This window comes from Candoia aspera, chromosome 2 (assembly GCF_035149785.1).
Source record: "Candoia aspera isolate rCanAsp1 chromosome 2, rCanAsp1.hap2, whole genome shotgun sequence".
Taxonomy (NCBI): Eukaryota; Metazoa; Chordata; class Lepidosauria; order Squamata; family Boidae; genus Candoia; species Candoia aspera.
Window position 1 is genome coordinate 52,765,409 of NC_086154.1, and position 13,075 is coordinate 52,778,483.

Consider the following 13,075-nt stretch of genomic DNA (forward strand, 5'->3'; position numbering starts at 1 on the left):
TTTTCCATCATCGTAACAAATAAACATTGTCCTTTTATCATTCCTTTATATTGTTTACCACATTGGTTTTCATATAAAAACTATATCATTAATAGAAGCTGGAACATGCCACATTAAAACATCCCTGAACTTCTTTAGAAGTATTAGTTTGGACTGAGTTTTTTATCCTAAACAGCTTTATATGAAAATGCATTCAGTAAAACTGTTTTAGGATCGACATGTGAATTCATTCAGAATGTATGACCTAGCTCCAACTAGGTCCATGAGAACATGTGACCATAATTCTGGTATTGCGATTTTCCAAGGAGAGCAATGCCAGTTTGAAAGAAATCTAACTTTACAAATATTTTAAATAAACTAAAGCATTATTATTATCATCATCATCATCATCACCATCATCATCATCATCATCATAATGGTTGGTCACACAGCCAGATATTTGGATCGAGTCTTTCCCAAGGACCTGGGATAGGCAGATGTTGTTGTTTAATAATATTAAAAGGTATTGTCACAGTATTATTAAACAACATCTGCCTATCCCAGGTTGTTGTTGTTATTTTGACTACTAGACTTTATAAAGATTAAACAAATCTGTAACAGGGTTGTGCAAATCCTTTGAAAGAGATGCATTGTAACATGTGATCGTGCTTAAAAAGCACCACCCCTTGATTCAGTAAAGCAGCTGCATCTTCTTCCAAGCCTCCGTGCCTGCTTCTTCCGTTTACATATTACTTCAGTTTCCTGGAAAAGAAATATCTGCTTTAATTATTTGAAGAGAGTTGCATTGTACATACTCCCATGTGATATGAAGCACTTCTTTGGAAGGATTTGCACCACCCTAATTTGTAAGTAAAACTATGATAATGAATACCAGACTGATACTTCCTTTGGGTAAAAAAACAAGAAAACACATTACACTGAATAATACAGAATAGCATATTATTGAGGAAAGTAATTGCTTGAGTGACAGATTTTTATTTTAAGCTAATATTTTTAACTGGCTAACAATAAATTATGTTCACCATATTTATACAATATTCTGTTTTAATTTTACCTTAAAATAAAAAAGGGTATTATATAGCATCTCAGAACTTAGGATCTTGGACTTTATTGAAACTTCTGTTCTTCAGTATCATTGAACTAGCATATTCTCACTACACGTCATGTTCATTATCATGGTATCCACTGTGACCTTTTTAAAGTAAGAAGTGGAATGTTTCCCCCTTGTTCCTTTGAGCTAGACTTTCTGTGTTTGGTTAACTATTTAACATAGGAGCAGATATTATATATCCATCTGACATTATTGTTCGGCTGCTAGGCATAACAATTGTAATAATCAGAACTATCAGAAAGTCATTAATTAATTAGCCCACCCTGTTCATTCTAAGTTTTGATTCACATTTAATGAGGCAGGACTTCTTCAGACAGAAAGCATCTTTTCTCCTGAGGTCAAAACAAGAAATGTTACTGAACAGTATTTTTGGCTTTTGTTTTACTGTTTCCACAGCCAGCACATTCCCAAATCTAACAGTTAACTTGGTATTATTCCCTTTTAAAATCTACCTCCTTTTGATTTAGATTTAGAGCCACCCAGGCTCATTGAGAGTCGGATGGCATACAAGTTGAATAAGTTATTATGTCATAATGTTACACTTCATATAGAGGTCCTGGCATCTGTGTTTTTCCAAGTGCAAGTGGGTTCCTTTATGCCAGGAATGGGCACCCAACAAACTTTTTGAGTATGTGAGCAACATGAAGTATCTAATCTGAGCACCCTTTATGAAAGATGAACAAACTCCTTTAAAATACACTGTAAAGCCATATAAATGTATAAGTGCTGCACAGTGAACAAATAAGTCTGGACATAACATTGGATTAATTAAATTTTGTATATAAAATTAAGTTTAGTTTTCTTTATCATGATTATATGAAATCTATTATCATATTTCAAATAATTAGCATTTAATGGTAGCAAATTTTTAGTGAGTCAAAATGCATTCACCATCCTTGAAGACCTTGAGTATGACTAGAAAAGTTTAAATAGATTTTGAGAAATGCATAACCATTATTTTAAAAACTTAAAAATCCTAACCAGTATGGCCATTTTATATAAACATTTTACAGGATAACACACACACATACTTACTGTACATATACAGAGATTATTGTTCATATATATAATTATAAATATACATTCAGATGCCCAAATATGAATATCCACAAAAATACATTTAAGACAAATTTATAATGAAACTAGTGGCTTTAACTTCTAATTCTTCCATTATAAATCATGAGCTGTGTTCAGACTTGGTCATATTTAGAGCAGGTATCACTGAAATCCATGGAACATAAAATTATTGATGATTAAATTAGGTACCATTGCTTCCAGTGAGTCTACACTAAGTTGGGATTCAGCCTCATTAAAAGAAATAGAAATTTCCCCATCAACTTCCACACAGTGTAAATTACATTCTTACTTGAGTATAAGGCCCACTGAAAAAAAGAGAAATTGCTTTTGAGCCAGCGTGCATAGGGTTTGATTTTAACTGTGTTCTTCTAAAATAACAATTCCTGGGCTATCCCAACATGCAGAATTAATCTTCAGGCTGCCAGAAAAAGTCCTACAATGCATTAGGGAAAGTGGCTATTGATTCCCCAGGTCTTGTCTTGGTCTCTAATCTATGGTATTGCATGTCCTGGGCAGGCAAGCGTGGGCGTCGCAGCAGTGCAGGATCGCTAGACAGCAATATGGAAGTAAGTAGGAAGTTACTGATGTCTAGCTGGATGTGATGTGCATTTCAAACCTTTATTTTATACACATATTTTGCTCTTTTTTTCTTCTAACATACAACCTGCCTGCCTCAAATAAAATGCATGCCAAGGCTTTATAGTTTTAGCCTTTAAAAAAACCAACACTACTTCTGGTCTGTTTAGATCATGCATCATTTTTTATTTCAGCTGCTGTTATCCCCTTCTGTTCCTGCAAGCATGACTAAATGAACACAATGTGCCCTTTTGCCACTATCACTCTGGTCCCTGTGTAAAGGCCCAATGATTCTTTGTTACACAGTACACTTACTGTGCTGTTTGTTATTTAACGCAAAGTATTGAATCCATGCTTAGTCATTCACATTGCTTACTTTCTAGTTAAATTGTGAAATGTATGCAGTCATGACATCATGGAATTGCATAGATAGGGCATGGGAAAAGAAAACAAATAAGATAAGTGAATTCAATGTGGTTTTCATGAGATTTCATTCATCTTCAAACCATTTATATATTGTTCATGTCTTTGAATTCAGCCTGCAGATTTGTGTATGTATGTACGTGTGTATGTGTGTTTAAACTGAATAGAGTACAGCCCACATATAGCACACAAAGCCTCACCATTTAACTGTCTGTAAAGAAAACAAAAGCGTCCAGAGACTACCAAGAAAGTTGGATAGCTGTAGGATAAATAGTTGGAAATACTAGGCAGCATGTCAGCCTGCTGAAAGAGAGAAGCAGTCCATTTGCAAGAAAACACTTCTTTTCTATGTTGCCAAAGAGAAACAAGCTATTTTGATTATAATTCTACTGCAAATTTTAGCATGAAATCTAACTACTAATAGTGTGTTACTACCTTCAGGTTAATTCAGCATAACTATATATATTTTTGTCCTTGACGAGAAAAATAAATAACATGCCTATATTTTTAGTAGCTGAAGAATGTAAAGCAAAATCAAAGATTTTGTGGTAACTGATTACCTTTTATTATTTAATAATTTCAGGGTTCTTTTTTTTTTTTTTAAGAAAGCCACCAGTATCTATAAATGGATCATACTTAGTAATGCCCACTTACAACTTGAAAAAAGAAATTGGCAGAAAAATAAAGAGACAGACAGATTTCTCCTGCAGTTCATACAGCTATTTCTCCATATGAGCTTTTAAAGAAAACATGATGGTCACTGTGAACTTTTTCTTTTACACATATTTTTAAGATTTTTTTTAATTTTTATTTTCTATTAATTTCTTTTTAGGGGTCCATCATTAGCAGTCCTCATATGCGCCGAAGAGCTACATCAACCCGAGAGTGTCCATCTCGCCCTCACCAGACTATGCCTAATTCTTCCTCACTACTAGGGTCCTTATTTGGTAGTAAACGAGGAAAGCCTTCCCAAGGCCATTTAGCATCCGGCCCACCACAGCCACCTCAGCACCCTCCCATACTTTCACATCAGCAGCACCCTCAGCATCCTCCTGCCTTGCACCACACAGGTCCGGCTGAAGGGCAGACTCAGGCACAAGTGCACAGCCACCACTCTCAGTATTGCCATATGCAGAACCCACCTCCTTATCACCATCACCATCACTATCATCCGCCCCAGCATATCCAGCATCCACACCAGTACCATCACATGCCGCATTCACAGCACGTACCTCATGCCCAGCATTCTTACGTGCCACATTCCCACTCCCAGTACTCTCATGCTCCTCATCCTCCCTTGCCCCCTCCTCACCTGGCGCATTCTTCCCATGTTTCACATCATCATGCACAGCCAGCGCCCCCTCCTACTTCAGCCAGCACGAAGCCCAAGCATAGTGGCATCAGCACAGTAGTCTAGAAGCAAGCGACCCTGCCACAGCTGTAGCTCTAGACCTAGATGTAAAGGCACTTACAGGAAACAGAAGCAGCCTATAAGTCCGGTTATTTTTTTAATTTATTTTAAAAAATCCAAGCAACTTAATTGACTCCTTTGCCTTAAGGATTCAATGGATCAATGCATATTAACCTCACAGTGCTGGTCTTACAGTTGAATTCGGTGGTGACCTTTTCCCTCCTTTTTCTCTAGTAGCCTTGAAAATATGCTGCTTGCTGAAAACATTAAGCTACCTTTTTTCATCCGCATGACAATTTTTAACACATAATGAAAACATAACCTACTCAAAATAAAAGGAAAAATATGAAATAGAACCAAATGTGGCATTCTTGCTCTTTAATTTTCAATGGGCAAAAAAAGTAGACCTCATATGGTTGATGAAAATACGTAAGTAAACTTTATGTAATATAAATATATAAATATAGACATATAGATAGATATAGACACACACACACACAGACGTACACTGTATAGCTAACATTTATGCTTAGAACGAAGCCTTTCAGTCCACAAAGCTAGCAATATATACTTTACCATAATTTCCCTTACTGATAAAGGGCAGTAAAATAGATGAATAGTGAATGGAAGTGTAGACCAAAAAACTAAGCAACAAATTCCAGGCATTTCAGTACTCTCATTGAAAGTTCTCTGGACTTGAGAAAAAAAAAATCTTTAAGCAATCTTTGCAAAATGTGCCAAATAACATAGCATATATGCTTTGTATTTTATTAGTATGGTAATACACTTATTCAGTATTATAAGTGCTCTGCTATTTCAGGTAAGCAAACTAGTTAAGATGCAGTAACTATACAGTAGCAACATGAGACAACCTTTACTACAGGTTTTCTCTACATTTTGGTTTCTCCAGTTCTTAGACACTTTAAAGGCTGTGATAACTGTGAACTTACATAGTTTACATTACTTTTGTATTTGTGTATGTTTTAATAAATACACATGAAGATTTACATGGAAGGTATTTACATACGCTGCATGAACATTCATCTCAGACCCTGAAATAACCAACATCCATTCCTTTCAGCCGCATTGCCTCTTTACCATAAGATACTCAGTTTTTATCAATAAAAGTAGACTGCAAGTTCAGACTTTTTTTTCCATATGAAAGCAATCAGAAACTTGAAGGTTTATTTTAGTATTGAGTATAGATTTTTATAACTGTAATTCCATGTAGCCATGTGCTGGCAGCAGGACTTTCTCACCATTTTTCTCATCACATTTGTTAGTTTTATCCAGCACTCAGCAGGCTGAGTCTATGCTCAAACTGTCATAGTCCAGTTAGTCCAAGACATCGTGTAAAATCCAACTGTGCTGTTGTTGCTTATGTGTTGTACTGAGTCATTTGCAAGCCCATATGATATTTCTCTGTAAACCTAAATCCTATTTTTTAAAAAAAATAAAATCATACATGGAGCATACTTTGTAGTTTCAGCATTTTGAGCCACCTCAATCACGACTTTACATCTAAAAGACAGAAACAAAAGGAACTGCAGAGCTGTACCAGCAGAATTGTGAATGTTGATTTAAAAGAAGAGGAGGAAAAATGTTCCAGTGAGAGATGGGTAAAGCCAAACAAAAACTGATTATTGCTTCTGAAAGAAGATAAAATGTATGAAGATAACTTGCCTGTATTGGTGATTTCTGATCTCCAGTTTTGCTCTCCCACCTTCTATATATGGATTATTCCATGACTACCAGCAAAAATAAGCTCAGTACTTTTGTTAACTTTCATTCAGCAGAAACAACCACTTAGAGTCTGATGTTTAAATTTGATTATTATTTCTTACGTATACAATATACAGTACCTTTTCCTGGTCCTTGGTTTTCCCTCCATCTAATTTAACTTCATAGGAAACGTTAATAAAAATAATGCTGATTATCATCCAAGCTGCCCTAAATAGTGCAAATTACCTAAGAGGGAACATCACAGCCCAAGGATCTCTTCACATTTAAATTTGGGTTTTGTTCTTCTAAGGAATAATACAACTGTATGCATGTCATCTAATGTTAGTAGTATTGAGGCTACACTCTCCATAATGTATATTTGCAAAGTATTTCAGTGTTACTGTTGATATTAGTTGAAGTAAAGTATTAACATATTTAAATATGTAGGCTTTTCTTCAGACCTTTGTACCAATAGTAGAGTTGAACTGTAACTTATAAGTTGTTCCAGAAAAGATAAGATAGGGCATTGTTTTCCTTTATGTTTCTCATTGTAAAACTTGCATATATCAAACTCCCAGTAATGGACTGGATGGTCATTATTTTACATTTCAAGCATTAATATCTGTATTATCTAATGAATTTTTAAAATATACTATCCATCTCTTTATACTCATTGTTTTGATATTCCAGGACACCCAATGAAAGATTTTAGATTTCTAGGTTCATATGCATTTAGTAAGATACACGTTATGACTTTTACAAGTATACAGAAAAAGTAATCAGAAATTTTGATGATTAGTAAATATCAAAAATTATTCAATAGATCCATTAAATCAATATGTTATTGCATAAATATCCAGTGCTATTGCCATTTAGAGAAACCATCCAAGGAAGGGAAATACCTTTAGGATTAGAAGTAAAAAAATCTATTTCTCCTTGTTTTGGGAAACAAAAGTAATCATTATTACCAACTATATTCTACTGGAGAAAATAGCTTTAATTTTAAAAAAGTAGTTACTGGAAAGTTTTCATTATGTTTTCCTTATTGATTTCCTTATTGATTAAAAATCAGTACAAAGCACTGTTGAACCACATCTCTTCCTTTCAGTGAAAACTATAACTAGGTAAAGCATCTATCTGAAGAAAATAAAAGAAAAACTAATTGACCTTGTAAAAAATATCTTTTCTGGGACAACCATCAATTATATATTTCTTTTAAGTTAAGAATGAAATGTAAATCAATGTAAAGAAAACCAAAGTTATCCTATTATAATGTAAATGTCTTGTATTGCTAAAAGTCTTAAAGCATAACTTGTAGGATGATTTTCCCATCAAGCACTGCATGCAGCTGAAGCCTCTTGTTTCTTGATTTTTAAATGAGCTGAAAAGCAGTCAGCAACTGAACAATGACACTCTACATGTTGACTTGCTGTTTCTTATACAGCTGTGCATTTTCTGCAATTAAGCATGAGTTTCGCTGTTTCCATTGTAAAATATCATCACATCTTGCCTGCAAAAAAGGTAATTGTGTACATAGTTCAAAGAAAAAATGACCAATAATAAGATACAATTTTGAGGGAGGGAAAAAGGTAGTGGAAACAGGACCAAGTAGGAGGAATAATTAATTCTCTAAATTGTATATAGTGTGTAAATTAGTATTAATATAAGTCTGCAGTCACTTTTCAGGTTACATACAGTACCTGTCTCCTGCTAGGAACTAAATCCCAGCTTTGAGTTGTATTAAACTGTTAGAATTAGGTTGAACGCAGACTGTTACAAGACTTCAAGGAACATCATGCTCATGAGAAGCTTCTTAATGGGAGATTCAAGATTCATTTTGTAACTGTTGGAAAGGAAGGAGTGCTTTCATTTTAATATGCATTTGTTTGTAGGTAGTATCAGACTTTATTGTTGTTAAACTATAACTGTGATTATGTGGGAAATCAAATAAATCACTTTGAACTCACTCAGTTTCTCATTCTTTGTAGAACGTATATTTTTTCATATTAACTGAATAAAATTACTTATGCCACTTTAATTCTTGGAAATCTCATTTTGCATTGTTTTAAGGAGAAATGTTACATTCAAAGTAGGGAAAGGATTACTGCATTTATTCATTTGTTTCAGATAATGGGATTCTGTAATGTACATAATATTAGTTGCTGTCATTATGTAATGCTCAGACAGATCCTGTGCTTCACATCAGCTACTGTTCCCTTATAATCATTTTTTAAGTGTTTTTTAAGGTGTTCTCTTTGATTTCTGGCCAGAGAATTGACTATGTGACTGGAGTACAAACAGACCATTACAGTTCCATATTTAAGGGAAAAAAGTAACATGGAGTGCAAGGAAAGCGCATTCTGTTCTCTTAAAAAAAAACCTTTCATCCAGTTATATTAAAGCTTAATATCTGTAAAGAAATAGTATGTAGGTGTGAACATTCAGAAGAAGTAACATATGCACAATTTGCTGAGGTGCTTCCAGGTGGACAATTTTTAATGCCAATCAAAAGGCATTCTGTAGTCCTTCCATCCTTCTGTAACAGATATATTTGTGGTTAGGAAAAACTAGAAAAAGGTATTACAGGAAGGCTATAAATGGAAGACAATACTATCTCATCTTCCATATAATTATGTAAATAAAGCAAGGTGACTGCATTATAAAGATTGACCTGGAAATACCCTTCTTCTTTTCCCATGCACAGAGTAGGAAGATAGAAATCCAGCAGAACTGGGGATTCATTGATAACTCTGAATACGTTTCTACAGTAATTTTAATCTCAAATAGGGTTGGGGTGTGGTTTTTTTTGGTAATCTAAAGTCCAAAAATGGTCTTCAGGGAAACATACATCTCAGGGGAAACTCAAATATGGAGGCTGATTTTTGGAGAGGCTAATCAGTTAACCCAGACATCTTTTGTTGTTGTCCCTTCAAGTCGGTTTTTTTAACTCCTGGTGGATAAGTCCCCTCAGTTTACTTGGCATGGTTTTTCAGAAGTGGTTTGCTATTGCCTGCTTCCCAGGGCTGAGAGAGTGCAACTGGCCCAAGGTCACCCAGCTGGCTTTGTGCGCAAGGTGGGACTAGAACTCCCGGTCTCCTGGTTTCTAGCCTGGTGCCTTAACCACTACACCAAACTGGCCCTATCCCAGATATCAGGGAAGCAAAAATACAATTTTGGCATTACAATTCAGAAGTATCCTTTTAAAAAAGCCTGGTTAATGTAGTTTTGCTCTATGGGCTATATAACATGCTTATAAGAAGAGAACATTTCAGTCAGAATAGCACATTCCAAAGACTGCCATAAAAACTGGGTAATTTGTAGTCTATGTTTTTAAAAATAATTGTTATTTATAATTTCTGCATATTAATAGGATAAATAGTTCAAGGGTAAGACTATTTGCCCCTTTTATCTACACTTTCAAGTAAGTTCCCACTCCTCCTTGTGCACAAAAATATTACTAAGAATTATGTTCTTCATTATTTTTCCAAAGCTATTAAAAAGCACATATCACATTGGAAGTCAGATAGTAATTTTGCAAGCAATACGGTTTCCTAAAGAGTGGGGACTTAAATTGCTGTACCAGAAATCATTGACTGAAAGGTATTGAGGCTTGGTAAGAAAATCACAGGAAATCAGCCAAGATGCAGGTTTTGCTTGGCAGTGGAGACGTATACTTTCCTGTTTGTATCAGTTGCACATACAACCACCCAGAGTTGCTGGGAGTTAATGCGTTATTATTTATTATATCAGTATTACTTAATCCAGTATCTGAGTAACTACAGAATACATTGTACATCTTGTCAACTCCATAAAGAGTGTTGCGTTCATGTTAGAGGTTTTTCACAGAAAATCTGAACTTCAATTTCTAGTCACTATTGCATTCATATGAACAATGAATGGTGTACGATGAATGGTGTCCTGTTGTACCTCCACTAGAGAGAAACAGGAAACAAAAAACTAAGTTAGAAAATAGTCTCTAGAAAAAGCATAAGAAGTTCTGAAGGGGTAAACAGTCTATGAACCAGAATGATATTTTTCTCCCTCAGCTTGTGTTCTGCTTCCGTTTTGAAAGGTGCTTCTAATTGTAGAAGTTAGTGTTAAAAGGGGTTTAGTGCTCTAGCGGTTATTTATTAACTTCCAGAAATAAATATTCCAGCCTTACAGAGGCTGGGTTAGGTCCAGCATGGCATAACAAGATAAGAGAGCACTACAACACTTTCAACAATTTATTCAGCGTAGTAATAAGCCCTTACTTTCTAAAAAGCTGTTTGTTTTCTACATTTTCCAATGTGTTTTTTAAGTTGAAGAAAAAGTCATAATCACATTTTATGAAACAGTGGAGATTCATCAAGTCACTGAGATCAGTGTATTAATAGGTACATCAATATATTCAAAAACTGGAGTGAAATTTATTTTTCCTATCTGTGTTTATGTGCGTGTGTGTGTATCCATTTATGTAATGTACACCATAGATGATTTTCTTAGCGTTCCTGCCTACCCTACTTTTTAATTATGCATTTTTGCAAATACTTGGTTTCTTTTTTCTTATTCTTAGCCAATCTGAAGGTATTCAGATTTTTAGATGGTGCTAATACTATCACATCCTGGGTCCCAGTTTTCTAGGTAAAATTACAAATAAATAAATAAATAAATAAAATTGATGGTGTGAGTATATGCATTCTGACTCTCCAAAAACTGAAAATCTCATCTTTGTTCTAGTCTGGTTAGCAAAGAATGTTATTAAATTGTGAAAAAAATCACACTTGTTAATTGAATGGTTTGAAGATACAACAATTACACAAAAGATCTCAGTAATTTGAAAGACATACAGCTTTTGGGTCATTTAGTCATAAATTTAAATTTAGTTCACCATGTTCTGAATAGTAAATGGAGAATCTCCTAATGAACATTATTGAAATAGCTTAACTATTATTATTTAATTTATAAGCTTGAAACACCAAAGTAACTCTAGATGATTAAAAAAATATGGCATTATATACCTCAAAATAGAATTCATGTTTAGACAATAGGTATACTAATCACTATCTCCTTTAATCAACATACTGTATAAACTAAAATACTGCATTGAGAGACATATTTAGTAAGAGATATATAGTAGTGAAAATTTATGAACTCTTTGAATGAATTCTAACCATCGTATAATGTGATCTAAGCTCCATTTAAATCCTGTTAAATAGATAAAAGAGTTTTTGGTGAACAAAAACTAAACAGTATCATAACTGCACTGAACATACCGAGCCAACATTCACTATGTCAGAAAAAAATATGTGATGCTTTAGATTGAGTAACTGCTGGCATCTTCTTTAGCAGCATTGACTTCAACCATATGTTTCTTGTATCTGTTTCTTACACACCAGCTTGGATGTATTTTGGCCCATTCCTCTATACAGAACTGCTGCAACTCACTGATACTTTTGCATGAGCTGCTCATTGAGCAGTGCCACAATGTTTTAACTCGGTTAAGGTTAGCGCTTTGACTTGGCCATTCCAAAATATCTTATGCTTCAGCCATTCTCTTGTAGATTTCCTTCAGTGTTTAAACTTCTTGTCATGCTGCATGGTATGACCCAGATTTAAGCTTCAGCTCACAGTTGAATACCATGACATTCCCCTGTAGAATTTGCTGGTACAATCCATTGTCCCCTCAATGACTGCAAGCCATCCAAATCTTGAGGTTGTAAAGCAGCTCCAAATCATGATACGTCCACTGCCATGATTTCATGGCTGGCTTAAGTTCTTTTGTTGGCATTGATGTTTCATTTTCTCCAAATGCCAAAAATGCCATCTAAAAATGCCAAAAAGTTTCATCTGTACATAGAATATTGTTCCAATAGCCAGTTGGATCATCCACGTAATCTTTGGCAAACTTGAGATAGGGAGAATTGTTCTGGTGACCATTTCTCCTTGGTACCCTCCAATGTACACTTCTATGAACAATGTTACTAGACAATGCAAGAAGAGCCTACTTACCTTTTTTGTTACTCTGGGGTTCTTCGTAACCTCCCTGAATTGTACACTTTGTTCATATGGATTTTGTTGGACAACCACTCCTGGGAAAAGTAACAATGGTATTGCATTTTCTCCATTTGTGTGCTGTCTGCCTGGCTGCTGATTGATGGTAGCGGTCTGTGGCAATGTTTTTGTTGTGCACAGCAGACACTGATGGTTGCAAAAATGTGTGTGCCTGTGTATATATATAATTTCCCTTCTCACCCCTATGGGTGGTATGTCTTCCTCAATCTCAGGTCCTCTACCAGAGGCCTGGGAGTTTGAGGGTTCTGCGCAGTATCTTAACTGTTCCTAGCACTGCATTCTGGGCAGAGCGCTCTGATGTGGTTCCTGGGATCTGTTGGAGCCACTCTCCCAGCTTAGGAGTCACAGCCCTGAGTGCCCCTACCACCACTGGGACCGCTTTGGCCTTCACTTTCCACATTCTCTCTAGTTCCTCCTTCAGGCCCTGGTACTTCTCTAGCTTCTGATACTCCTTCTTCCTGATGCTGTCACTTGGCACCGCTACATCTATCACTGCCGCTGTCTTCTGGTCTACTACCATGATATCTGGTTGATTGGCCAGTACCTGCTTGTCTGTCTGGATCTGGAAGTCCCACAGGATCTTAGCCCTGTCGTTCTCCATGACCTTCTGTGGAATCTCCCATCTGGACTTGGGAGGGTCTAGCCCCTACACTGTGCAGACGTTCCTGTACACAATGCCAGCTGCTCGGTTGTGCCGTTCA

The 13,075-nt window shown here is 35.5% G+C and overlaps 1 protein-coding gene across 4 annotated transcripts in view; it reads left to right on the forward strand.

Moving 5' to 3' along the window:
* Positions 1–8,286, forward strand: part of IQSEC1 (IQ motif and Sec7 domain ArfGEF 1) — a 168,215-nt gene extending 159,929 nt beyond the window's left edge. For 2 of the 4 annotated variants that reach the window (XM_063291819.1, XM_063291816.1), the window contains exons 13-14: positions 2,705–2,754; positions 4,020–8,286. In XM_063291819.1, the coding sequence (XP_063147889.1) occupies positions 2,705–2,754; positions 4,020–4,604 (635 nt within the window). In that variant the 3' untranslated portion in view covers positions 4,605–8,286. The remainder of the gene's footprint in view (positions 1–2,704; positions 2,755–4,019) is intronic. The other 2 variants (XM_063291817.1, XM_063291818.1) reach the window with 2 other exon arrangements.
* The last annotated feature ends 4,789 nt before the right edge of the window (positions 8,287–13,075 follow it).